This window comes from Panthera tigris, chromosome C1 (assembly GCF_018350195.1).
Source record: "Panthera tigris isolate Pti1 chromosome C1, P.tigris_Pti1_mat1.1, whole genome shotgun sequence".
Lineage (NCBI taxonomy): Eukaryota > Metazoa > Chordata > Mammalia > Carnivora > Felidae > Panthera > Panthera tigris.
The window spans coordinates 5335443-5362144 of record NC_056667.1 but is presented as its reverse complement, the minus strand read 5'-3'; the positions used below and the strand labels follow the sequence as shown (position 1 = coordinate 5362144).

The 26702-nt window shown below is 48.7% G+C and overlaps 2 protein-coding genes across 2 annotated transcripts in view; both read right to left on the bottom strand.

The window, feature by feature from the left end:
• The window catches only part of PER3 (period circadian regulator 3), a 56595-nt gene extending 44792 nt beyond the window's left edge, over positions 1-11803 (bottom strand). Inside the window, 6 exon segments of the mRNA XM_042997368.1 lie at positions 2003-2051; positions 7478-7679; positions 9125-9240; positions 10579-10724; positions 11149-11533; positions 11765-11803. Of these exon segments, the coding sequence (XP_042853302.1) occupies positions 2003-2051; positions 7478-7679; positions 9125-9240; positions 10579-10724; positions 11149-11327 (692 nt within the window). The 5' untranslated portion in view covers positions 11328-11533; positions 11765-11803.
• A 5397-nt stretch (positions 11804-17200) lies between these two features.
• On the bottom strand, positions 17201-26376 carry VAMP3 (vesicle associated membrane protein 3). The gene is made up of 5 exons (XM_042994240.1): positions 26292-26376; positions 24031-24112; positions 20930-21088; positions 20092-20143; positions 17201-19034 (listed from the first exon to the last, which is right to left on the bottom strand). Coding segments are annotated over exons 1-5 (315 nt in total). The 5' UTR covers positions 26294-26376; the 3' UTR covers positions 17201-19014.
• Between the last annotated feature and the right edge of the window lie 326 nt (positions 26377-26702).

Genomic DNA, 26702 nt, shown 5'->3' with positions numbered 1-26702 from the left:
GCAGGAAATGTCTGGGAAGAGGCTGGGTGGGACATCATCCCTGAAGCCAAGGAGGCTGTCACCGACCACAGGGGCGCCCTCACACGGTCCCAGAGCTAACCCGAAGGGGCTCCGGCTGGCCACAGACGGGACAATTTGAGCACCACAGACATTAATGGGAACCTTATCTTTTAGATCCCATTCTGAGATGCCAATGGAGGAAATGATGCACGATCTGAGATTCTGCTTCAGAATCATGGGGAGGGCGGGCTGAGGAGCAGGTGGTGGCAGAGGTGACAGACCACTGGCTGTGGGTTAAAGTTATCGAGGCGGAATGGTAAGTGCGTACCAGTCCACCGTCCTTTCTCCTCTACTTCCCTTTATTTTGCAAATTCCAAAACTAAAGTTTTCAAATAAATGATAGACCTGAACAAAACGTTTCCTTCAGAAGTCAAAGCTCCCTGTTTCTTCCTGTCCTTCCTGCTCACCCCCTCCTGTGCTCCAGCAGCATTCGCTTCCTTGTCACTCCGCCCACAGGCCAAGCATGCTCCGCCCCAGGGCCTTTGCACTTATCTGGAACACCCTTCTCTCAGAGAGGTGTGGCTCACTCTCTCACCTCCTTCAGGCTCTGGCTCCAATCAGGCTTCTTGTTAGAGAAGATTCCTTGACCCCCCTGAGAACACTAGTAATCTCTGCACTGCCCAGAATTCCCTTACTCTCTTGCACTGTTCTACACGGAACTTACCGCCAGCTGACACATACACATGTACCTGTTTATTATTGGTACCCCACACACAGAATGTAAGGTCCATGAGGGCAAGAACTTTGTACCTGTAGCCTCGCCTGGCTCAGAGAAGGCACACGGGTATGTTTACTAACAAAACAAACACAAACAGCACTTACTACGTGGTAAGCACTGTTCTAAGCTCTTCATAAGAACTCCTCTGTAAAGGCCTGAATGAACCAACACAGCCCTCCCTCCTGCACACCTTCCCTGGGGTATCGCTCCCCCAAGTACCGGAATACGATTAGCTCAAGTTCCCCCAACCCCACGGAGCAGCCGACTAATCCATTACAAGGCGTGTTCTCTTTAGTTTTCCACACGTCTGGAGCATTTAGGAACTTTAGTACTAATACTGGGAATCATAACATCGTTGAAACATGTTTTCTTTTTATTGACAAAGTAACATGAACAAATTATAGTAAAAGTCACCAATGACTCCTACCAGAAATCAACTACGATTAAAATTTTGGTCTGTTTTCTTCTGGTTCACTATGTCTGGACCTTTTAAATCCTTCCCTTGAACAGATCTATCTTACTTCCTTTAAAGTTATTGAAAATTTCAAAAACTCGGGGCGCCTAACTGGCTTAGTCGGTACAGCATGTGACTCCTGATCCCAGGGTTGTGAGTTCAAGCCCCACATGAGGCACAGAAATTTCAAAAATTAATTTTAAATGTGACCAAAGGACAAAAAGCAACAAAACAAAACAAAACCAAAAACAAAAAATAAAAGAACCTAAAACAATGGCCATTTGACAGTTAACTTACCATCCAGTGGTTGTGAGAGAGAGAGAGAGAGAGAGAGAGAGAGACAATGCCCCTCCCTGCATCACTGGCTAACAAGAATCTCTTTGCCCTTTTTCCTGATTGCATTTTTATGTAGGTAGGCATTTTGTGAATGTATGTCTCTTCCCAATCAAAATACAAACTCCTTGGGGTGCCTGGATAGCTCAGCTGGTTAAGCATCTGACTCTTGATTTTGGCTCCGGTCATGATCTCAGGGTTGTGAGATCGAGCCCCGTGTTGAGTTCTGTGCTCGGCATGGAGCCTGCTGAGTTAGGATTCTCTCTCTCTCCCTCTCCCCCACTTGCTCTCTCTCTCTCACACTAAAAAAATAAACAAAATACAAACTTCTGATGGCAAGATCGGAGTCCTAGATGAATCCGGAAGAATCTAAAAAGTACCAAATAAAATCAGAACATAACCCACCATTCCCGGCCCCCACAAGCCCCGAGACTTACCAGATCCTGCAGAAAAAGGATTTCACCGGAGCGAATTCGTACTGAGATGCTGCGGGAAATAAAGACAAAGTGTTACTCACCCCCTCCCAGAGCAACAGGGCAGAGCAGCCCCTCCTCGGTGAGACAAACTTGAACTATCCCCAGACAATAAATGATTCTTTCAAAGGAGATACTCTTGGGGCTCCTGGTGGCTCAGTTGATTGAGTGTCCGACTTCGGCTGAGGTTGTGATTTCAGAGTTTGTGAGTTCGAGCCCCGCATCCGGCTCACTGCTCTCAGTGCAGAGCCTGCTTTGGATCCTCTGTCCCCCTCTCCCTCTGCCCCTCCCATGTTCACGCACACTCTTTCCCTCTCTCAAAAATAAATAAACATTATAAAAAAAAAAAACAACAAAGGAGGAGCTACTCTTGAGATGTAGTCACATCCAGGATCTTCCAGGGGCTTTCCTATTCTAGCAGTGGCTCTCAGACCGAGGGCACTGGACTGAGGTCTGTCCCTTACTGCTTCCCGCGGTCCATCCTCTATCGCTGAAACTGCCCATGCTCATCTCTCCGATATCACTGCAATAATCCGGTGACACATTTACTTTGGTGATAAAACTCTATTTCACTGGAATAGTCTGGACACACCTCACGGATTGTCGACGTCGACAACTTCCGGCATTTAGGTGTATGACACATACATGTCTTTCACTTGTTTCTTGCCTGGAATAAAGTCCCCCAAGTCGGGGCCCTGGGCCAAGTGGTACGATCATCTGCCTCTCACTGTGTACTGTCCCACTGACAGTACACAATTTTATTGCTTTCTGCATGAATTTCATTGGTTTGTGAAGTGGTAGTGCAGCAGCGTTTAAGTTTGCCTCGATCGGGGGCTGAACCTTCTCCCCGGTGTTTGCTGACTATTTACGTCTCCTCTGCTTACAGCTCCTTAAATTTATCTTTTGGACATTCGCTCACTGGGGTGAAAAGTCCTGGGGCGCCTGGGTGGCTCAGTCGGTTAAGCCTCCGACTTCAGCTCAGGTCACGATCTCACAGTCCGTGAGTTCGAGCCCCGCGTCGGGCTCTGTGCTGACGGCTCAGAGCCTGGAGCCTGTTTCAGATTCTGTGTCTCCCTCTCTCTGACCCTCCCCTGTTCATGCTCTGTCTCTTCCTGTCTCAAAACTAAATAAAAATGTTAAAAAAAAAATTTTTTTTAAATAAAAAAAAAGTCCTTAGTCATAGGAAGAGAGGAAATGCTTAAAACCAAGATGTTTTAAAAAGATACACTGAAGGAGCACACACAGTGAGAGCTCTAAAGAACCAAAATACTGGGACTCCTGGGTGGCTCAGTCGGTTGAGCATTCAACTCTTGATTTCAGCTCAGGTTGTGATCCCGGGGTCGCGGGTTCCAGCCCTGCGCTGGGCTCCGTGCTGAGTGTAGAGCCTGCTTAGGATTCTCTCTTTCCCTCTCCCTCTTCTCCCCTTGTGCTCCTTCTCTCTTCTCGAAAAAAGAGAGAGAGAGGAAACCAAAATACGGAAAATGGTCCAGATCTTTGCACTTCTGAGCAGAAGAATATAGGAAGAGTCAGAAAATGGGCTTTTGAATGATCAATGAAAATGTACTTGATTAAAAATACACACACACACACAAACTCCTTTTAAAAAGGCACAGATGAGGGGCGCCTGGGTGGCTCAGTCGGTTAAGCGTCCGACTTCAGCTCAGGTCACGATCTTACACTCCGTGAGTTCAAGCCCCACGTCGGGCTCTGTGCTGACAGCTCGGAGCCTGGAGTCTGCTTCGGATTCTGTGACTCCTCTCTCTGCCCCTCTGCCTCTCACTCTGTCTCTCTTTCAAAAATAAATAAACATTAAAAAAATAAAAATAAAAATAAAAAGGCACGGATGATCAAAGTATTAGAATTCAGAAAACTATGAAAGTTCCAGTCCCGGAATTCTGAAACCAGAACACTGTTCTCACAGCACGTCTGTGAGAAAGAACGAGAGCAGGGGCTGACCGGGTAGGTTTACTGAATTAATTCCTCTGAGACATGTTAACGGTCCTACCACAGAAACTACCTTAGCAAAGGCTCGGGTGAACTTATGGAGAAATTACAGCAAGATAAGCATGTTTCAAAAGCATCCTCGATTTTTTTGAGATGATTTCTGTGAACAGGACTCATTCCTTAATGCCACTTTCGAATGCCCATTTTTGTGTGATTACAGATCTCATTTTATTTTTAATGTTTTATTTATTTGACAGAGATGGAGTGCAAGCGGGTGGGGGGGCAGGGGGGGTGGATAGGGAGGGGGAGAGAGAGAGAGAGAGAGAGAGAGAGAGAGAGAGAGAATCCCAAGCAGACTCCACACTGTCAGCCTGGAGCCTGATGTGGGGGCTCAATCTTACGACCATGAACTGGACCAAAATCAGGAGTCGGGACACTTGACTGAGCCACCTAGGCACACCCCCAGATCTCCTGTTTTAAAGTTACATGGGGCGCCTAGGTGGCTCAGTCGGTTAAGCGTCTGACTTCAGCTCAGGTCACGATCTCACGGTCCGTGAGTTCGAGCCCAGTGTCGGGCTTTGGGTTGATGGCTCAGAGCCTGGAGCCTGCTTCTGATTCTGTGTCTCCCTCTCTCTCTGCCCCTCCCCCATTCATGCTGTGTCTCTCTGTCTCAAAAATAAACGTTAAAAAAAATTTTTTTTAAATAAATAAATAAATAAAGTTACAGCCACAGGGACTCGGTAGTCAGGAGGGGCAGTGGTTCAGAGCACGGACTCTGGATTCACACCACCAAGGAGAAACGTGGCCCCACGCTTACTGGCAGGGTGACCTCGGGTGAGTCACTTAGCTCTGTGCCTCAATGACCGTAGTGGCCAAGAAGGGGAGCAGCTCCCGGCGTCAGGGGACGGAACTGACCACAGGCCACAGCTGCTGTCCCCGGGGCCCCGTATCCGATGTCCGCTCCCAGCCAGCGCCTGCACACAGAGCGAGACCGAGGCAGGACCAGTCCACGGAGACGCACGGGTCCTCCGGCGTGTGCCTGCGGCCTGGACTTGCCTTTGACTGCCTGGCCAAGCCTCCTCCTCCCCAGTCCTTGTTCCCGCTCTTTCCACGCGCGTCAGAGGAGCGCTGTGGGCTGAGGGCAGCGCTCCCCTCCTCCCACGCCCTCCCCCAGCGAGTCTCTTACACAGCTGACCCCGCCCTGACGTTTGCTTTCCAGCAGACCCAAACTAACACAGTTAGCTTACCTGTCAAGCGAGGACCATGACCTTGTCTACACCTCATAAGGTTTTTGTGGAGATTAAATTAGTTAACCCACTGAAACATGAAGAAGAAGAGTCCCTTTCCATAGATGGTAGCAATGAGGATGATCCCCTCATGCTGCGGAACATTCCAAATACCTGCTGCCTTCCCCACCATGGGCGAGCTCGCGTCTGCGTCAGTTAACAGGCTGCCAGGAAACTAGCATTTCACGGGGAGAAGCTAGCCGGCCTCCACGGTTCACAAACGGACAGGACTCAATTTAAAGCTCAGACCACTGATTCTTTGCTTAAAATTCTTTACACACGGGAAATACTGGAACCCTACCGGAGGGCAGACTCATTTGCACTACGTATATGGAACACCAGGCACCTGAACGTAACCGCATTCTCTAGGGGTCACGTAGGACACAGCCCGACTGTAGGATCTCAGGTAGTAGATGTGAGCCCGTTATCACTTCCACACCTCGGCTGTCACAGTGAATTCTTGCTTTTGGAAGCGTGCGCTGAAGGAACAGTGGTCAGAGCCTTCTGTGAGGGCCGCGCGACAAACCAAAGTGGGTATGCGCTCAGAGGCCAGGCCAAAAGCGGACGACGGCTGAGTCGATAGCTTCCTCTGTCCGCTTAACGTTCCAGGAGATCAGAGGAGGGGACAGGAGGCGGCAACACAGGCCCAGCCCGGAAATGGCTCAAGAAGGGTTGGAATCGCTGGGGTGTGTGAGGCAAAGCACCGTGTGGCTAGTCACTGAGATGGGCACCGTCTCTCCATGGAGGAAGCCAACTTTTAGATCCAAAAGACGATTTCAGGGCATATTTATGTTTTCACACGGAGGGGAAATATCACAGCAGCAAGTATTATGCAAAGATAACACGGTTGAAAAGAACAGAGACTGGACAGGCCAGTTGGAGGAGCAGCATCGGGTAAGCGGGAGGACTGGCACACAGTGCCCTACACCTGCTCTGTTCACAGCTGTGTGTCAACACCCTGCATCCTCCCGGCCCACAGTGTTTGTCGAATACATGTTCGCGGAGTGGGTGAATGACCAATAAAAGCGGAGAAACAAAGGTGGACAATTAAAGGTTGAAAATACGTGTTCACGAAAGAGGAACAGAAATGAAATCCACATTTTCGAGTGACAGGAAATGAGGAAGACAGGTGTGCGTCCTGAAGCTTATACAAACTGTACACAAAAGATGGGGCAAAGGTCTGTCACTGGAAAAAGGAGCCTGTAAGTGCAAGACTGTTCTCCATTAGACCACGTATGCACTAAAAAATCGGAATGGGCACAGAGTCCTAGATTTGCAAGATGAGAATGTTCTGGAGGTGAGTTTCACAACCATGCCAACGTACCTAATGCCATGAAACTGTACACTTAAAATTGGTAAAATGGTAAATTTTGCTATTTTTTTTTTACCATAATAAATCAGATTTAAATAAAAAAAATAGAGAAAAAGGCTTGGAATCAAGAGGAAAAAGTTGATCTATATACCACGCTTTGAGATACACTAACAAAGGATATGAAATAAGTAATAACGGGTGGCTGTAAAAAGAAGTAACGACTTATTTTAAAAAGCACACAGGACTGAATGCCACAGAGAAAACTGTGAACAGGCATCCCAGGTTCAGGAAAATAAGCATGTCAGAAGGAAAACAAAGCAATGAGATTTGTGAACTTTTAGGGGGAAGCAAAGCTAGAATGGGAGCCGACCATGAGAAGTTTATCTCCAAACAAAGCAAAGAAATAATGAAGTCAATTTAAGAGAAAAAAAATTTAATTTTATTAACTTAGAGGGAACAGAGTCTTCATAACAATAACCTGGTATTGAGTTACGCAGGCTATCACACCATGTGTATGATATATAACCTACGTAGTTAATCAATTTGACTAAATGACAGCATATTGATTGGAACTTTTTGTCAAGAGAAGCATTTAAAGTGCTGTTTTCGTCACATTGACTTTTTATTTACTTTTTAATTTTTTTTTAAGTTTTACTTACTTTTAGTAATCCCTATGCCTAACGTGGGCCTTGAACTCACGACCCTGAGATTAAGAGTTGTGTGCTCCTCTGACAGAGTCAGCCAGGCACTCCACATTCTGACTTTTTAACATAAAGAGGTAAGAAAAACCGTACAGTTTGCAGATTCAAAATAATGTGTCAATTTTGGTCCTATCTCTCAAAGAATGAAACTGATCTTTACGAGGCAAGATAAACATCTGAGCATCGGTCCCGTTACCTCTTCGGGTCCAGCTGTTCCAGAAGGGAAGCTGAGCGTGGACAGTGTGTGCACAGAACACCCTCACATCTTGAGGGGCGAGCAGTTCAACAAAGTGCGAGGACTCCAAGAAACCCTTCTTACAGTTCAGGATCGAAGTGGCCTGTTCAGAAACGTGCACTAACCTTCCAGACAGAAATGAAAACACTGCCACAAAGGTATCCTATAACAAACATTGGGGATGAATGCCAACACTGAGATCCTTACGGCAATATTCCCTGAAAGGTAAACTTCTAGACTTCTAACGTGATCAAAAGCTTAAAACACGCACACATGTCCCACAATGGCCGTGTAATTCTCCAATATACAGCTTAACCATCACCGTAGAACCTGCATTTTACCTCCTGAAGGTCTGATTTCTATACCAAAGGATACACCAGCTCCTCCCATATCTATAAGCATGCATGTGGCACGTCTGCTTCTGATTCCTTCTCGTTTGCAAACCAGGGGGACTGTCCTCTCTTCACCAACAGAGAACTCTAGGCTTTAGGACCAGGCTCGAGACTCCCCTCCCTGAGACACCATCAGTACAGAAGAATAACTTCTGATTTGTCCCATCGGACATGTGGAACGTTCATAACGGGCCACGGTTTGTGTCTGCGATTCCAGCACCGGCATGCCTTCCTGTCTGGCTTTATTTTGGAGATCTTAAAGGGGAAATGTTTTCTTAAACTTTTCAGTGTGTCTCACATCTCGGCCACACCCGCAGCAGTACCATAAACACCTCGGTCAGTGAAACAAAAGCTACTGTGGTTTTAGCACAGCTCATGTTCTGACAGGACAAAATCGTTACGTTACAATCACGCTGAAGTCTAAACATGACTTGAATTAAAAATTAAGTAATCTCGGGGCGCCTGGGTGGCGCAGTCGGTTAAGCGTCCGACTTCAGCCAGCTCACGATCTCGCGGTCTGTGAGTTCGAGCCCCGCGTCAGGCTCTGGGCTGATGGCTCGGAGCCTGGAGCCTGTTTCCGATTCTGTGTCTCCCTCTCTCTCTGCCCCTCCCTCGTTCATGCTCTGTCTCTCTCTGTCCCAAAAATAAATAAAAAAACGTTGAAAAAATTAAAAAAAAAAAAAATTAAGTAATCTCCATCGCGTCAGTAAAGGGTGCGGTTGAATTACTCAGTCAACATGAAGAGATTCAAAACAGATACACTAAATGTCTCTTCCAAAACGTTACCCAAAAAATGACAGCATATCAACTCACCTGTTCTATAAAATCCAGCTGTTAACAACTTAAAGTAGTAGGTACTGGAACTAAGAATGTTACAAATACAAATTAACAATTCGGGGCTTAGAATAAAATGAGGGCAACCGCTCTGCAGTTTATTTTTTTTCCTCTTAATTCCAGAAAACTCAGGGAAGCTCGGGATGTTGGGGCACCTGAGAACCAAAGCACAGAGAACCACCGCTCGCGTGCTGCCTCCTGGTTTTAGGTCCGTGCTCTGGCGAGGGCCATCATACTACACAACACCTCCATGGTAATTTGCTTCTAGCCTCAAATCGTGGTTTCTGCAACTCCCAAGTTATTAGGTTTAAAAATCTACATCTGGATAAAGTCGTTAGGAAAAATCACCCTGGTTGATACGGCAAAACTTGGGAATCCTTACTGTGTTTTTGGAGGCATGTTCTGAAGCAACCGTGCTCAGTTCCTCAAGACTGTACCTGGTCACATCTGCTCGAGGTGCTCCATCCGGACGGAGAATCTGGAAAAACTCACTGTTTGCTAAGAAACACAAGGAAATAAAGAGGCAGTCCAGTGACAACAGTATCTTCAGGAAGGAAGTTTCACTACCGTTCAAGTTGGCTCGTTTTTCAGGATGAGGACACCTCAGCGTGTTTTCCTCAAAACCACAGCATCATCTTGCACCTAAAATACTGACAGTTGTACAAACCTAAGCCTTGGAGTTTCAGGATTTTTTGCTGTTCCACATTGCGAGGAGCAGGACCCACTGAAGGTACTAAAACCGAAAATTTCGAACACATACACGTGACATGTTTATGGCAGAAACATTACTTCAGTACTCAAGAACTGTGTGTCCTACACGAAGTCACAGAGATTTATGCTAATGAAAATGTGTACTTTATGAAATCCCTGGAAATGAAAAGTCAGAGATAAAAAGGAAAAGGTGTTTGTAATTGTTCATTTTTAATTTGGTAGATTCCTGATATATCATCAAGGCACCGGAACAGTATGTGGATGACAGCGAATGGGGAATTGCATTTTCTCAAATGTATTTTTTCCCCAATAACCTTAGAAGACAATGATTTTTTTTTTAATGTTTCACAGAAAGTAGTTTTAACTTTTATTTATTATTGAGACACAGAGAGAGAGCATGAGCATGGGAGGGGCAGAAAGGGGGGGAGACACAGAATCTGAAGCAGGCTCCAGGCTCCGAGCTATCAGCACAGACAGAGCCTGACGCGGGGCTCGAACCCACAAACCGCGAGAGCATGACCTGAGCCGAAGTCAGACGCTGGACCGACTGAGCCACCCAGGCAGCCCAGAAGACAATGATTCTTTAAAAAGTGAGTCTTCAGGGGTGCCTGGGTGGCTCAGTCGGTTCAGCGTTCGACTTCGGCTCAAGTCATGGTTTCACGGTTTGGGGGTTCGAGCCCCACATCAGGCTCTGTGCTGACAGCTCGGAGCCTGGAGCCGGCTTCCGATGCTGTGTGTCTCCCTCTCTGCCCCTCCCCTGCTCATGCTCTGTCTCTCTCATTCTCTCAAAAATAAATTAACATTAAAAAACATCTTTTTTAAAGTGAGTCTTTAAAATGTGCCCAAGTGTACTCTCCTGCAGCAAATCACAAAATATGGCACGGGCACTAAACAGCAGGTCCTAAACCATTACGCAAAAAAGGTTCCTTCTCCTGATGTTCCTAATTTGCACACCTACCACACTACTAGAATCAGTGTAGACTTCCTCCTCACCCATCCAGCACCATAAAAAGCTCAAAACATTTCAGAGACTAGAACCACACTGACAACTCTTCCTGCTCGGCTGAGGTTTACGAGCAAAATGATGTACTTGCACCACTGGACTTTCCCTCCGGCTCGTTTTACCTTGCACACTGTGTACACAACGAAGGGCATAGTTGAGGGCGTCTAGAGTGCTCGGCTTATTGGGTCTCTCTGATGGGAAATATTTTTTCATTTCTTGGACAACCATCATAAGCTCTTCGGAAACTCTGTTTCGATCTTGCCGTTCACTGGAAGATTAAAAAACAAAACTCGACTCACGCTTTGGATGACAAGAACAGCCAAAGTTAGTCCACTGCACAGCATGCGAGGTGCCCAGCAACTTTCTAAGTGCTCACCACGGATCAACTCATTTAGTTCATGGGTCTGTTTCTGGTTTGACAGGTGTGGGATCCCAGCCCAAGAAACAAGGGGTGATCATCAAACATTCTCTGTTCTTTCTCATTCCCACTTGAGCCCCCACTCCAGCTAAATCCTTAACCACTCCTTCCGAACGTATGGTTCTCTTCGGGAATTCTTCAGTTTCCCAACGTATTTCATCCGGAGTCGTCCAGTATCCCCCTAAAGCTTCTCCTAGGCTCACAAACAAAGAAATACAAGGGTTTCAGCCCTCCTTCCCCGAGGAACAACGACGCAAGAATCACGGTGTGTCACCTGTTGCTGCTCTCCGCGCGTGGGCTCTGCAGGTGATACTTCTGGCTCCACATCTCCTCGTGTCCTTTCCCCAGGGCCTCAGGGTCGCAGGCCCGTGGTCCTTCAAGTTCCGGAGGCCCCGTCTCCCTGGAGTCCAGAGACTTATGGCTGGACCTTTCCAGATCTTCACAGGGGTCCATCTTTTGCGGGGCGGCCCTCAGTCCGTTGCCTGCCGCTCACTCTGCGGGCAGCGGCAGACCTGGATTCCTCATTTCTGCGCGTGCGGTCGCCGCAGGGAAAGCTCCAAGTCACCGGGAGCCGGCGGCCACCGACCCCGCTCACCTGGAGGAAGTCTTCTCTGCGGGGTCTCCATGCAGTCTCCGACGGCCCCGCTCCAGGAGGCAGCCTGGGGGCGACACAGGGCACGAGTGTCCAGGGAAACGGGCGGCCTGCTGCGGGAGCCGGACTGCAGGAGGCCCCTCGGCGCCGACGGCTCCGCAGAAACCGGACCCCGGCAGGGAAACTTCCCGCGCAAAGTTGCGGACCCCCAGGTTCCCGGCCCGGCACCGCCCGGCCGCCGGCCCAACGGCACAGGGCGGCCTCGGGGGAGACCTCCCGGCCCCGGCAGAGCACTCACCCACTGCCGCAGCCGCTGCCGCCACCGCTCGCCCGGCGCGAGGCCGGGCCGCGAACCGTCCCGAAGCCCGCCGCGTGCCGGGTGGCCGCCGGCGCCGCGCCCCCTGCGCGCCACGTGACGAGGCCCCGCCCCCCAGCCGCGCGATTGGCCGCCGCGGCCAGCTGTGCGGGCCTCCATTGGCCCGGGGGCGGGGCCTCGGCCGGGGCGCCCGGGTTACATAACCCGAGGCGAGTGGGCGGGGAAAAGACGCCGACGCCCTTTACGTAACGCTGGTGTTCGGGTGGTGGGCGGTGCTCGGCCAATCCGGAAAGCGGGCGCGTAGGCAGTGGGGGAGGGGCCCTCAGAGGGTGGAGCCCGGGCCGGGAGAGCCGAGCGCTCCGCCCCTTTCACGGCACCGGGGCGGGGAGGTGGGGTGGGAGGGAAAGAACAGGGGGGGGCGGCTGGAGCCAGCGCGGCAGGGATAGGGCGCTGGAGCCGCCAATCACGAGAGGGCGGGACCCGGGCGGGGTGGGCCGGCCTCCACGTGAGGGGCGGGTGTTCCGGCAGGCGGTCGGGCGCGCAGGTGGCCGAGGCGGCGCGGGCCCGGGTCGGGGACAGTCCTGGGGGGCGGGGTGGGCCCCACCCCCGGACCCTACCCCCACCCCCACCCCCTCCCCCACCCGGGCGCGGGTAGAAGGCTCTCGTCGTCCGAGCCTTTTTCGCGCCTTCTCGGGTTCCCTTATTTGCGTTTTGCTCAGCCTTCCTGCTTTCTCGCCCTTCAGCTCTTGAGGCTTGGAGGACCCGGGCGGTAAAGCAGCCCTCCGGAAGATCAAAGCCGTTTTTCAGAAACGGAATTTTGACGACGGACTTCACACGTTGCCCCGGTCTTCTTTGAGTGACAGGTTGATTTGGCAACTGGGGGAGGACAAGTGTATGTAAAAAACACTGTCAGAAAAGGAAGGTGCAGAGAAACCCTTTTTAAAAATGCCAGTCTGATGGTTTTTTTAGAACGTGTGTTAACTCAGCCCAAGGGCAGAGCTCCGCCCCTCTCCAGTGCCTGGCACATCAAAAATCTTCCGTGTTTATTGGATGAATGAAAGGAATTGTATAGAAACGGGGGCGGGGAGTGAAGTGTGGCAATTGTTTATATCATGTATTGGATAATCCACCTCACTTTCCCAGATGATGGCAGATCTCACTGTCCTCTTGTGTTTTTGTCAAACTGCTTTCGAAAGCACATTCATTGAGTGGATTCTTTAGGCGGGGATGATTCCGGTCCCCGAGAACGCCTGGTGGCACAAGTCCCTGCCATTCAGGGCGCCTACATTTTATGAAGGCGTAAAACAGGAGCAAGTCCGTGGGGGTCAGAAAGTGGAAAGTACTGTGTAGAACAGGAAACAAGCTAATGGGACGAAGTGTGGCTGGGACAGGGATGGAGGGTGAAGGAGGCAAGAGACACATTATCCTGGTGACTAGGGAAGCCTCTCTGAGAAGGTGAACTGAAACCTGAGTCTGTGTATGGGGGAGGGGGAGGGAGCAGAACGCACCTGCTGAAGCCCTGACAGCACGCGTGCTGTTAAGGAACAGAAAGGCAACATAGTTTGCCTGGAGAATAGACAGAGGGAGGAGGAATGGTGTGAGGGGAGGTCAGCAAGTTAGGAAGAGCCGGATTATAGTTCGGGAACACAACTTGGATTTTCTTCTAATGGTAGTGGGAAGGGGAGGATTTTAAGCAAAACAGTGATCTGTATCAACCAGAATGCCACACAGGAAGCAGGTAACAGGAAGCTGTTAATTACGAGAAGAGGCTGAGGACGGCTCAGACTAGGGTGGCACCAGCAGGGATGGTGACAGGAGCCACTGGACGTGGGGTGCGTTTAGGGCACGGAAACTTGCCAAGGAGTTGAATGTATGTTGTGAGAAGAGAGCGTGATCCAGGGTGGCTCCTGGGTCTTTGGTTTAAGCAGTGCTGTGTTTCGTGGGTCATCGACTTAGATGGACAAGTCTGGGGATGGCACGTTTTGATGAAGGGAGAATGGAGACTCGTTTCCCACATGTTACGTCTGAGATGTACATGACACAGGCAGGTGGGATTGTCAGATGGGCGAGTGGATCTCCCAGCCTGGAACTTAAGGGAAAAGCGAGGATGGAGATTTGGGAGAGGCAAGAGCCCTATGGTGTTTACAGTCATGTGGGAAATGGTGTTGACATTAGAGTGCAGACAGAAAGAAAAGGGCCAATGGCCGAGACCGGGGGCACATGGAGATTCAGAGGCCGAGCAGAACACCAAGTGAAGGGACATCTGGGTGGCTCAGTCGGTTGAGCGTCTGACTCCTGACTCTTGATTTCGGCTCAGGTCATGATCTCATGGTTTGTGAGTTGGAGCCCCGTGTCAGGCTCTGCGCTGACAGTGCAAAGCCTGCTTGGGATTCTCTCTGTGTGTCTCTCTCTCGAAAATAAACAAACTTAAAAAAAAAAAAAAGTTAAAAAAAAAAAGAGAGAGAGAGAGAGAGAGCCAAGCGAAGAACAAGGAGCCATAGATGGGGTTGGAAGAAAAGCAGAAGAATGTTGGGTCGTGGACACTAGATAAACTATTTCAGGGAGAGAGCTATCAACTGTATCAAATGCTCGTGACTCAGTAAGACAAGGGCTGAGGATTTCCTGTTGTGTTTCACCAAGTCGGTGACCTTGGTTAAAGATGTCTCAGTAGCGTTGGCTGGAGGAAAAGGACAGTGTGAGGCAGTGACAACAGGGAGCCGTGGGGAGGGATTTTGCTGTGTGGGGCTATAGACAAGTGTTGTTCGAAGGGAGGGATGTGGGGATCACAATTAGGGGCTGACAGGGCTATTCGGTTAGGAGCGAGAAGGGAAGAAGCAGGAGAAAGCTGCAGACAACAGGGACTTGCTGGAGGGGAGGCTTCCTTTAGGCTCGGAATCCACAAGCAGGCACCTGCGTTAACGGGATTGTCCATGGTCTTGTTGGCATAGAGACAAGTAGATTTTGAAATGCACTTAGCTTGCTATTTAAAGGATGAGAACAAACTGCGGGTTGAGGGAGGGTGGTGGAGAGGGGAAAGTGGGCGATGGGCACTGAGGAGGGCACCTGTTGGGATGAGCACTGGGTATTGTGTGGAAACCAATTTGTCAATAAATTATATTTTAAAAAGAGGATGAGAAAAAAATCGGTTATTTTCCAATAACTATGCCATAATCGGTTTATCTAGTGCATTGTAGTTTAGCAGATTGAATTTTCTGCCTGCCTGAAAAGCGGCTCAGTTGCAAATAAGGATGCTATTTTTTCATTTTTAAATTTTTTTTAAAGTAATCTCTACACCCATTGTGGGGCTTGACCTCACAACCCCGAGATCAAGTCACACGCTCCACCGACTGAGCCAGCCAGGCGCCCCAAGGATGCTATTTTTAAATGCACAAAAACAGTTTGGTTAATTTTAAAGCAACAATCCTCACTCAAAACCAATTAAAAAAAAAAGTCACCATACTTTAAGAAACATTTTGTTAGTGACGCAAATACAGACTTTATCGTGTAGGATTCATCACTCATTAGAAAATTGTTACGAGACAAGAGGAGTTTGCTCCGTTCTTTGACTGAAATCAATTGCCACCAGGAAGGCAAATGTTCATAAACACGTTGCATCTATCCTTCCGGCGACACGTGTTCTCTGCCCCCTCTGAGGCTAGGCATGGTCATGTGACCTGCTCCGGCCAGTAAAATGTGAGCAGAGCTGTCAGCCCCGCTTCCAGACAGAGGCTTGGAGAGCCAGTGCGCAATCCCTGATGTTCCCTTCCTGCCGCAGCGATACACAGTGAACCAGAAACGAGTGTTTACGGGAAGCCCCTCCCCGAGCCACTGATGATAGGGGCTTCCTGCTGCCTGGCATTGGACGTGTACCCTGAGTGAGGAAAGAACTCTAAGCCGTTGAGATTTTTATCTATAATGTTTGTTATACAGCACACCTGCAGCACATTCTGAGTGACCTGTGTGGTGATCGAAAATATCAGCAAGTCCAGGGGCACCTGGGTGGCTCGGTCAGTTGAGCGCCTGACTTCGGCTCAATGTCGTGATCTCCCAGTTCGTGAGTTCGAGGCCCCGCGTTGGGCTTTAAGCTGTCAGCACGGAGCTTGCTTGGGATCCTCTGTCCCCTATTCTCTCTGTTCTTCTCCTGCTCACACTCTCTCTCTCAAATATATATATACGTATATACATATATATACGTATACATATATTTATATATATATCAGCAAGTCCAGTGGACTTGTCTAGTGTGGACCCTGGAAGGACAGTGGTGCCATTCTCTGGAACAGACACGTTAATGGCAAGAAGAGGGGCGTGAGGCAGGGGAATGCTTGATTCTGTCTGGTCCACCTTGAGTTTGAGAGGCCTGTGTGTACCAGGCCAGGAATCATCAGGACACTAATGGATAGAGATGTGGGAATAGGTAAGATTGCCCAGGGAGAGAAGTAGGATGGAGAGAGAAGTTGGCTGAGGGGGATCCAGCTGGCTAAGGAATCCTGACATTAAGGGAGGGGTAGAGAAGGGCCCATTGATGGTAGGTTTTCCTTCAAAATCTTGAAAATGGCACCCAAATTCATACAGATTTCATTATATAAAGGTCCTGAACAAACAGCACAATTCTATTGTTAGTGCTTTCCTGGGACATAATAGTAGGTCAGACAAGAAAAGCAGTGACCATCTATCCAAGGCATTGGGAAGAAGTCAATGTCTTCTCTCTCAATAGGATTTCATCGGAAACTGGCATTTTATTGTAAACATAAGCAAAGGCTACTTCCACCCGTTTTATATTGTTCCCTAGGGATTGTAGATTAAGAGTGAAAGTGTTTTCAAGGGAAAGGATATGCAGAGTCAAAACGAGCCACGTGTCTGGAGAAGTCTGTCACCCATCCGAGTACTAGCTACCCCTGTGCCCTATAGGTGGCTATCTATTCTCCCATATACACGGCCAGCCTGGATATCACTATTTTTTTTTAAGTTTATTTATTTATTTTTGAAAGAGAGAGAGCATGCATGCAGGAAGGATAGAGAGAGTGGGAGAGACAGAATCCCAAGCAGGTGCTGAGCTGTCAGTGTGGAGGCTGACTCGGGGCTCGAACTCACGAACCGTGAGATCGTGACCTGAGCTGAAATCAAGAGTCAGATGCTTGACCGACCGAGCCACCCAGGCGCCCTGCACATCACTCTTTAAAGATGACAGATTTAAGAAACCCAAAAGCCGGATCCTGACCATTTCGGTAACCGTGGAAAAGTCAGTTCCTCACTCACGTCCTATACTGCTCACGAGGGGAGGGGTTCGCTTCTGTGCACTAGGGGACGGGGAAGGGCTGGGGACCAGGAGGTGAGAGGTGGGGGCGGCAGCAAGGAACGCCGCTGGGAAGACCTGGACCAGGACGCAGCTATCCTACAAGCACACAGGTACCAGAATCAAGTTTATAAACAGTTTATTCAGCTCATAATAGTGGGCAAGTTCCCAGCCAAATGCACAGATACAAGCGAGGTGCCCCTGGGTTAATGCAGGAGCCAGCGGGTTACATGGGACTGGGCGTCAGGCAAGGAGGGAGCACCAAGGTTTCAGAGTCAGACACGGCCAGGGACCCTGAGCCGAGGGCGAGCTAATGTCCCGACGCTGACCGCTGCTTCCTTCTCCCAGCCGGGGTGTCCTCGACACTGCATCACTTCAGTGATGTCAGGGGAACAGATCTTAAAGAAATGGAGCCCGTGTTCCTGCACACCTCAACTGTTGTTGCTTCGTAAGTCACACGCTAGCACGTGAACAGGAATTTTAGAATCCTCCGTGACAGCGGGCAGAGTGTTGATCCCTCTGTATTTCTCCCTCAGCACCTCCTTGCCTGTTGTCATTCCTACCTAAATTCCCATCCTTAAGCCACACACCCTGATGACGAGAGTCTCACATACACAAGTCTCTCAGATGACAACGCTATTTCCAAAGCAGCACCTTGTGCACACAGTCTATGACATCGAAAAAAGAAAGTGTCTCTGGTTAGCTATTCTCCGTGAGAAGAGTCATCCACCCTTGACCGATGCCTCACTGAAAGCGTAATTTAGAAGACAGACTTAGGAAGTGGAATATGGATAAAAATAGGAAACAAACTCCAAAAAGCCATCGTCTGTGGGGATGGGGCCACCTAATGACCAGTTCACAGATGGGTCTCACTCGAAGGCTATAAAGTTGCTGCTCACGTAATTATTAGAAACCTACTGGAGTCCAGAGCCGACAATCTGCAAACCTCTGGGTAGACAGAGATCGGCGTCTGGGTAGGAGATGGTTAGAGTCTAGCTTAGACCTTCTCTAACCCCTGGGAGAAATGCTCAATCAGGGCGGGGGCGCGGGGTGCAGGCGGGAGCTGCACCACATACAGCATCTCAAAGGCAAGAAGGGCCTGATAGGATATAGAAGGTTCACTGTAATATTATCATTTGAATTCTGAAGGGCACCTTAAGTTCCATTTGTCACTTTTCTGAATTTATCCGTCGGGAACAGACTTGAGGACGCTGTACTGGCATTTAACTTTTTGGCAAAATAGAAACTTTGGTCATGGCCTTAGCTCTGTAAAAATGTTTTCGAGAGGCGATTATTTCCGATGAAAATAACATTTTTAGCAAGTGATACAAAACAGTAACAGGAAAGTAAACATCTTCATATCTACGGTAAGAGCAAAAACTCTCGGTCAGAATCTTATTTTTAAATACGGCGCAAGGGTCAGTAGTGCTTACAAACAGTACAGAGTTCTCTTACAGGGGATCAGAAAAATAGCAAAGTAAGGCACAACCTGTTACGGTTACAGATTTGTGTTAGGCAGTAGTGTTCTTTCTGGAAGGCACAAACTGGAATTCTGATTACCTAAAGGTTTAAAATGTGGTTCTGAAGATGCCGTGTGACAGGGGGAGCCTCTGGGAACGAATCCCCTTAACTGAAATTAATGGCAATTAATCACGCAGCGGGACTTCCAGGTTACGACACTCTGGAACTCAAGTCCGCTTCCTCAGCCACGCGGCAGTCTGAAGGCGCCGGGCCAAGTGTGGGCCGGGTGGCCGCACTTCAAGTTTGGAGTGCTTACGATCACAAAGGCACGTTTCCCAGAAATTAAACTTGACAGTAACAAACAGAAGATATTCACTTTAGACAGAACAGTAGGCGAGCTCGAGAGTATAGCAGGTTCTAAGTCAAACGTCTTGAAGAGGTTTCTCGAACAGCAGGCCGGAGCTTCACTGTTTCTTCACGGGGACACGTTCCACACTAACAAGCAGGGGAGACGGAAAAAGAGCAGAGGAAACAGCAGTTTAGTGTTTCGGGGCGAACCCAGAGCTGACCCTGCATGTCGCGGTCTAAACGCGAACATCAATCTGGCCGATTGCGTACTGGGGGCCCCTCCACAACTGTGCCGAGGCCCCGAGGCCACCGTGAAAGGAAAGGATGGCAGGAATTGCTTTTGCAAATGGTTCCCACGGGTGGGGCTAAAAACCCCGACGGCTTGTTCCAGGAGGAGATACGACAGTAGCAACAGCAATGCCAGTTAGTAATACTTCTGTGGGCGCGCGGGTGTGTCTACGGATTTATTTACTTACACGGCTGGCACCACTAAACGCCAGACGCCACCCTATTCGCTTGTTACGGATCGGCCAGTTGTGTCCTCGCAACAGACACGTGGGGCAGGTGCTATTATCGTCCCCACTCTACAAATGAGGAGACGGAGGTTCTGAGACGTTCAGCGATTTGTCTGAGGCCGCACAGCTGATGGCAGTGGAGCCATGGCGGGGAACAGGCAGTCACGCTTTTCATCAGCAGACCACACTGTTTCTCGTAAAAGGAAGGATCAGACGCAAAGGTACTCGGTGAGGGCCCCTGGGGGCGCTCAGGCGGCCGAGCGTTCGACTTCAGCTCAGGTCACCATCTCAGCTCGCTGCTGTCAGCGCGGGAGCCGCTTGGGATCCTGTCCCCTCTCTCTCGGCCCCTCCCCTGCTCACGCGTGCGCACGCGCGCGCTCTCTCTCAAAAATAAATAAAACATTAAAAAAAGAAAATGTACTCAGAGGTACAGGACACCACTGACCTACAGGGTGGGTCAGTGACAATGAATGCATTTTCTCTAACTTCAAAGGATCAATGTTTATATAAAAAATCTTGGACTTTGACGAAACAACACTCAAGTGTTTAAAACGTTTACTGAAGAAAACGAAAATCTGTGGAGTAAACTACCAGCTCTGAGGGAACTTTTACTCTGAGTTCTTGTACGTGAGGTCAGCTGTGAACACACAGAGAAGACCCGAACGAGGAGTTGAGGCCAGAGAACTCACCGATGATGATGATGATGATGATGACCACGACGACAATCCCTATCGCCCACATCTGTGAAACAGACCATTTCACATTTCAAACACAGAGGTCAACGTGCTCACTGAGGAGCATCACATTCTAGTCACTGGCAGAGGAATTAAGGTGCACTACAATTTGAAATGATTCACAATTTTTAAAGCCTAAGTTTCCTGTTCTCATTCGGGGCATGAAGGTATTTATCTGCTTTTTGTAAGACGGTCAGATGGCCTGCGGTCCCCAGAAAGGCATCTATTTTGTGCACACAAGTTCTTCACGTAAGGAAGGGCTGCTAACTTGTCCTGTGTGTCCGGAAGCGTTGCTTTTGTCCCAGGAAGGGGGTGGGGTCCACCCGGGCCCTGGTAGCTGCAGAACATCTGCTCTGGGCTACACTCCTTGTGGGGCTGCTCTCCGTGCTCCTGTGGGGCACACTGGCTCGCCAGCTGCCCTTTCTCGTCACGCTGGAGCCATGCACTCAACCACATGCCAACTGACCACCGACCCCAGCCCTCTCTGGCCAGTCTGTGTTCAGGGCGATGCGGGGGTGAGGGGTTGAAAGCGGCTTCTGTTTATGATTGGTTTTGGACATTCCCGTTCTATGTGCTTCTTAAGGTCAGCCACAGAACCTGAAGAATTCCTAGCTGAGGGGCTAGGGAAAGGGCAGGCAGTCAGTGCCTTAGACTCAGAGTCAATCCAAATTTCCATGTACGGGACGTCCAACTCACCTCCAACATTCACAGAAGTCCCATACTTGGAGCCTTAGTTGCCCCTCTGAGACTACAGAGGGTGACTTAATGCAAAAACCAGTGAAAAGAAAGTTACCTTGCAATTCTTCCACCAGTATTTTCTCTTCAGCTTGGCGGCACTTGTTTCAAATTGGGAAGCTCCAGCCTGCAGCGCGTCTGCACGATCATCTAATTCCGAGAGCTTCTGATCTCTTTCCAACACCTTATCCACGTTGACTCTCATGATGTCCACCACCTGAACGAACGTGATCACACCGAGTTACACACAGAGGAAGGGAAGAACAAACACAAGACTCAGTGAAGTAAACAGCACGTTTTCCTTCAGGTCAGCACTTTATTACTTTGGGCCAAACTTCCATTTATAAATGGGAGGGGGGCGGTGCTCATTCTTTCATGACAAAAACACTCAGCAAACTAGGAATAGAAGGGAACTTCCCTAACAAGAGAAAGGGCATTTATGGAAAAACCCACAATGAATATCCATGCTCAACATGAAAGTGAAAGACAGAGTTTGTCCCTAAGATCGAAACAAGATAAGGATGCCCACTTTCACTAATGCTGTTCAACACTGTACTGGAAGTTCTGGCCAAAGTAATTAGGCAAGAAAAGAAAAAAAAAGACAACCAAATTGGAAAGAAATAAATAAAATCTGTATTTGCAGACGATTCCACATACAGAAAATCCCAAAGCATCCACACACTGCTAGAGTTAATAAACACATTCGGTAAGTGTTCAGGTTACAAGATCAACACCCAGAAATCAGAATGTGTCCATATACTAGAAAGAAAAAGGAAATTAAAAAAATAATTCCATAAACAATAGCATCCAAAAGAATAAAATACCTAGGGTATAAATCAAACCGAGGAGGCAAAAGCTCTGCACAATGAAAACTGTGACACCGCTGAAAGAAATTAAAGACCTAATTATAAGGGAAGACATTCCATGTTCATAGATAGGAACACTTAATATTGTTAAGATGGCAAGATGCCTCAAAGCAATGTACAGGCAGACAGATTCAACACAATCTGTATGAAAATTCCACTGTCCTTCTTCCCCCTACAACCTCCTCCCAGAAATGGAAAAGCCGATCCTTAAATTTTTATGGAATTGCAAGGGACCGGAATAGCTGAAAACAATACTGAAAAAGAAAATGTTGGAGGACTCCGACTTTCCAATTTCAAAACCTTACAACAAAGCTACAGTAATCAAAGTGTGTGCCTCTGGCATAAAGACAGACATGCACACCAATGGAACAGAACTGAGAATCCAGAAATCAACCCAAACATCTACAGCTGATTGATTTTTGACAAGGCTGTCAAGAGCATTCAGTGAGGAAAAGGACTGTCTCTTCAGCAAATGGTACTAGGACAATGGGACAGCCACAGGCAAAACAATGAGGTTGGACCCCTATACCTTACCCTATATGTAAAAATTAACTCAAAATGGATGAATGACCTACATATGAGAGCTAAAAACTATAAAACTTTTAGAAGAAAACCTAAGAGCAAATTGTCATAATTTATTATTTTTTAAAAATGTTTATTTTTGAGAGAGAGAGAGAGACAGAGATAGAGACAAAGAGTGGAGGGGTGGGGGCAGACAGAGAAGGAGATACACCTGAAGGAGGCTCCAGGCTCTGAGCTGTCAGCAGAGCCCGACGCGGGGCTTGAACTCACAGACCGCGAGATCATGACCTGAGCCGAAGTCAGACGCTCAACCGACTGAGCCACCCAGGCGCCCCCGTCATAACTTTAGATTTAGCTATAGATTTGACACCCAGTCAAGAACGACAACAAAAATAAATAAACTGAACTTAATAATAATTAAAACCTTTTATGCATCAAAAGACATTATCAAGGCTGTGAAAAGACAATCTACAGAATGGAAGAAAATATTTGCAAATCATTTAACCCTAAAATGATTTTTAACCTAAAGAGGGTGTAATATCCAGAATATATGAAGAGCGCTTACCACCCAGCAACAAAACGAGAAACTACCCAATCAGAAAACAGGCCATAGACTTGAATAGACATTTCTACAAAGAATGTGTACAAACGGCCAACGAGCACATAAAAAAGATATTCAACATCACTGGTCATTAAGGAAATGAAAACCAAAATCACAATGCAATACTTCCATATTCACTAACTAGCAAAGCTACACTCCAAGAAAACAGAAAACAACAAGTGTTGGTGAGGATGTGGAGAAGCAGGAACCCCTGGACGTCGCTGTTGAGAATGCAAAATGGTACAGCCACTGTGGAAAGTTTGGTAGCTCCTCAAAAAGCTAAATACAGGGGCGCCTGGGTGGCTCAGTCGGTCAAGCGTCCGACTTCGGCTCAGGTCATGATCTCGCGGTCCGTGAGTTCGAGCCCCGCGTCGGGCTCTGTGCTGACAGCTCGGAGCCTGGAGCCTGTTTCAGATTCTGTGTCTCCCTCTCTCTCTGCCCCTCCCCTGTTCATGCTCTGTCTCTCTCCGTCTCAAAAATAAATAAACGTTAAAAAAATTTTTTTTTTAAAAAAGCTAAATACAGAATTGCCACATAAATACTAGTCTGAATCTCACACAGTCTTCCATTGTGGGTCTGCAAACGCAGAGCAGAACAAAAGGTGCTCTGAGGGTCCTCGGACTTGAGACGCCCACAAATACAGATTTGTCGGGCTAGAGCAGGTTGCTAGCACCTGCCTTCTGTACACGAATGGGTGACAACCGGAACTGAATTTGAGGCTTGCTCAAGCTTGGGAACGAGTTAGGCTACCGTAAGAAGCATTTTGATGAAAAATCTGCTAAGAGGGATTGGTCTTGGCTTGAACAATCTAAAACTCTATTACCCTATTTTATAAAGTAGTTCTTTCTTTTTCCTTTTTTTTTTTTTTTTTTTAATTGCAGCAAAAGATATCTTTAAGGTGGTTCCTGGAGGAATGTTCTCAGGAGGAGTGTTTGTGGTTCAGATATGTGGTTCAGTCACAGGGAAACCAGCATGACATCTGGAGACTAACTTCTCAGAAGCTTGGCTCAGAGCTTTCAGAATAGGAGGGGACACATTTTTGTTACATTTATGAGACGGTCGAAGTTTCCTTTACATTCATGCTTTTCTGATACTTTTTCTAAACAGAATTATTTCCAGTGTTCCCATGCTGGTTTAAAAGTCACTGTGGGCAACATTTTAGAACAATACCTCATCCACTTGATTTTGTGTCTGCTGAAGTCTTCGGTTACTGCCAGAGGCAGCACTCGAACCTGCAGGTGCACCTGTAGACCTGAAATGTGTAAAGGCACAAGCGTGAGTAAATTATTATTCCAAATATTATATTGTTGTACGTATGAAGACATTACTCCAAGACCCTCACTGGTAGAACTAAAGCAGAAAGAGAAATCCTTCCTACAGTAATAAACAAAGGTTTAAATGACGTATCTTCTAATTCCCCTATAATCTTCAAGATTCATCCATATATTAAAAGTGACCGGGGTCTAAAGTGCAGGTTTAATAAGATCTACTCTGCATCACTGAAGCACCTGATCTTAAGATCAGGGATCCTACAATAGGGAAATTCAACCTCCCAATTTTTTTTTTTTTTTCCAATTGTTTAAAGGCACACATCCACTTAAATGCAGCCGGTACTCGTCTGCTCTCTCACTGTGGTAAGAATGGTTTTCAAAGTTATAAACAGTTACAGAATGCCACTTTTCCAGTACAGAGAAATGTATTTACACAAACAGGGTCAGGAACAGCGAGGTGCAGGTAGGAGGGGTGGCGCGAGTGGGAAAGATGAGGTGAAGTGGTGCTTCCTCTCTTAAAAGGTACTCCTCTCTTAAAATCCTTGCTGAATGCCTTACTTCTCCCCAGCCAGATCTTTCTTGACCACTGTGGCTTTGAAGTTCCTCATTGCTTCTGTTATTAGGTTGGTCACACTTTGATTTCTCTTTCTCTCTCTCTCTCTCTCACACACACACACACACACACACACACACACGGTTGACCCTTGAACAAGGTGGGGGTAAGGGACGCCGACCTCTTCTGCCCCCTCCACAGTTGAAAATCTGCATGCAACTTTTGACTCCTCCAAACGTTTAACTACTAACAGCCTGCTGTTGACCAGGGGCCTTACCAAAAACATAAACGGTTGATTAATACATATTTTCTTTGTTAGGTGTCTCATATACTGTATTCTTATAATAAAGTCAGCTAGAGAAAAAATGTTAAGAAACTCATAAGAGAAAATACATTTACAGCACGTACTGTATTTATCAGAGAAAAATCTACCTGTAAGTGGACCTGTATAGTTCAAACCCATGTTGTTCAAAGGTGATCAGTAATGTCTTGCTCTCCTAATAGATCACGGACTCCTGTGCCTTAGAGGTCTCGTCCCTGTGTCCAGGACAGCACCTGGCACATGTCTCGCATACAAGAGCTACTGATGCATCCATTGATTCAAGTTATTTATACCTGCCAGGTGTCAAAGACCAGGGATGCAGTAGATGCCGTGCCTGCCCTTACAGTTTATTTATTTATCGTTTCGTCTGATAGATAATCGCAAAGGGCCATGTACTGGTACATTTTCTCCAAGAGTTTTCTCATTTAATTCTCACGACTCTTTGAGGGAGGTAGTACTATTAACCCCATTTTACAGATGCATAAAGCGGGGTTACGAAAGTCAACGCAGCTGGCTGCGGTGGAGTCTGTCTTTAGACCAGATTCCACAGAATTCTATGGATCTAGATCTTCACCACTGTAATTTACTGGCCCGGCAGCCTCAGCCAGGTACACTCCTGTGGTGATCCTTAGTTCCTACAAGGAACCCAGGGAAAGCACCCATTCCTTGCTCCTCTGTAGGTGAGCAATGAACAGGTTGGAGGGGGACAGAGGGTCCTCGTGACTCTTGACGGTTTTCTCTCAAAGTTACCACGGTAAACTCCACGTTTTCAAGGGCCACTACAACAAGACAGCTTCTGCTTAAACAGAGAAGGTCCACAGGTCTGCCCCTGAGTCCATTCTGATCATAGGTGCCTCTAGACGGGGCCGAGGTCTCTTCCCTTGCAACTTCCGGAGCCCAGCCCAGCACCAGGCAGCGAGCAGGCGCTCCAGGTGTAAGGCAGTGGCCACCGATCCCCTCTGGCACCTTGGGCCGGGGGGTGAGGCAAGAGGAGAAGGGGTGGGGTTGCGGTAGGGGCGGGGGTGGGGGCGTTTCCTACCTCCGGGAAGCCCCTGGCTTCCCCACCCCGCCCTGTCCCTTCCGCGATCGCCCGACGGCCGCGAGGCTGTCGGCCCGCCTGCAGCCAGCACCCCAGGGGCCGCCGCCCACCCCTAGGCCTCGGGAGCTTCCGCGCAAGCTCACGCCCGAGCGGCGGCCGGCGGGAACCGTGCCGGGGGAGGGTCCCAGCCGCGGGCCGCCGCCCCCCGGGACCCGAGGCCGCCCCGCGTCCCGCCGCGTCACTCACATTTTGGCGGCGGCGGGCGACGGTCGGCAGAGCGGCGCAGCGGGACTGGAGGCCGGGGAGCCGGGCGGGGCGGAGGCGCGGGGCCGATGACGTCACCGGCCGCGGCCGCGAAGGGGCGCGCCGGAAGGGGGCGGGGCGTCACGGGGGCGGGGCCACCCGAAAGGGCTGGGCGGCCGGCGCGGGGTGACCACGCGGGCGGCGTGATGCGCTGGGCTCTGTCGCGCTGCAAGCTCTCTGCCCGCCGCCAACCTTGTGACGCCGCAGGACGCTGAAAGGGACTGTGTAGGTGAATAAGAGCCGTGGCGTGGTACGTTATTTTGGGCCCGGGTACGTTATTCTTTGGCCTTGACAGTCCTGGGGGTTGACTGCGCGCTTCTGCGTGACGTCTCCCGTTAACCCAGTGGTCCTGGA

Coding starts and splice junctions, on each gene's coding strand:
- VAMP3 (XM_042994240.1), bottom strand. Junction 21,089..24,030: donor CACAAAATCAAGTGGATGAG/GTATTGTTCTAA, acceptor ACGTTCGTTCAG/GTGGTGGACATCATGAGAGT. Junction 19,035..20,091: donor CATCATCATCATCATCATCG/GTGAGTTCTCTG, acceptor CCTGCTTGTTAG/TGTGGAACGTGTCCCCGTGA.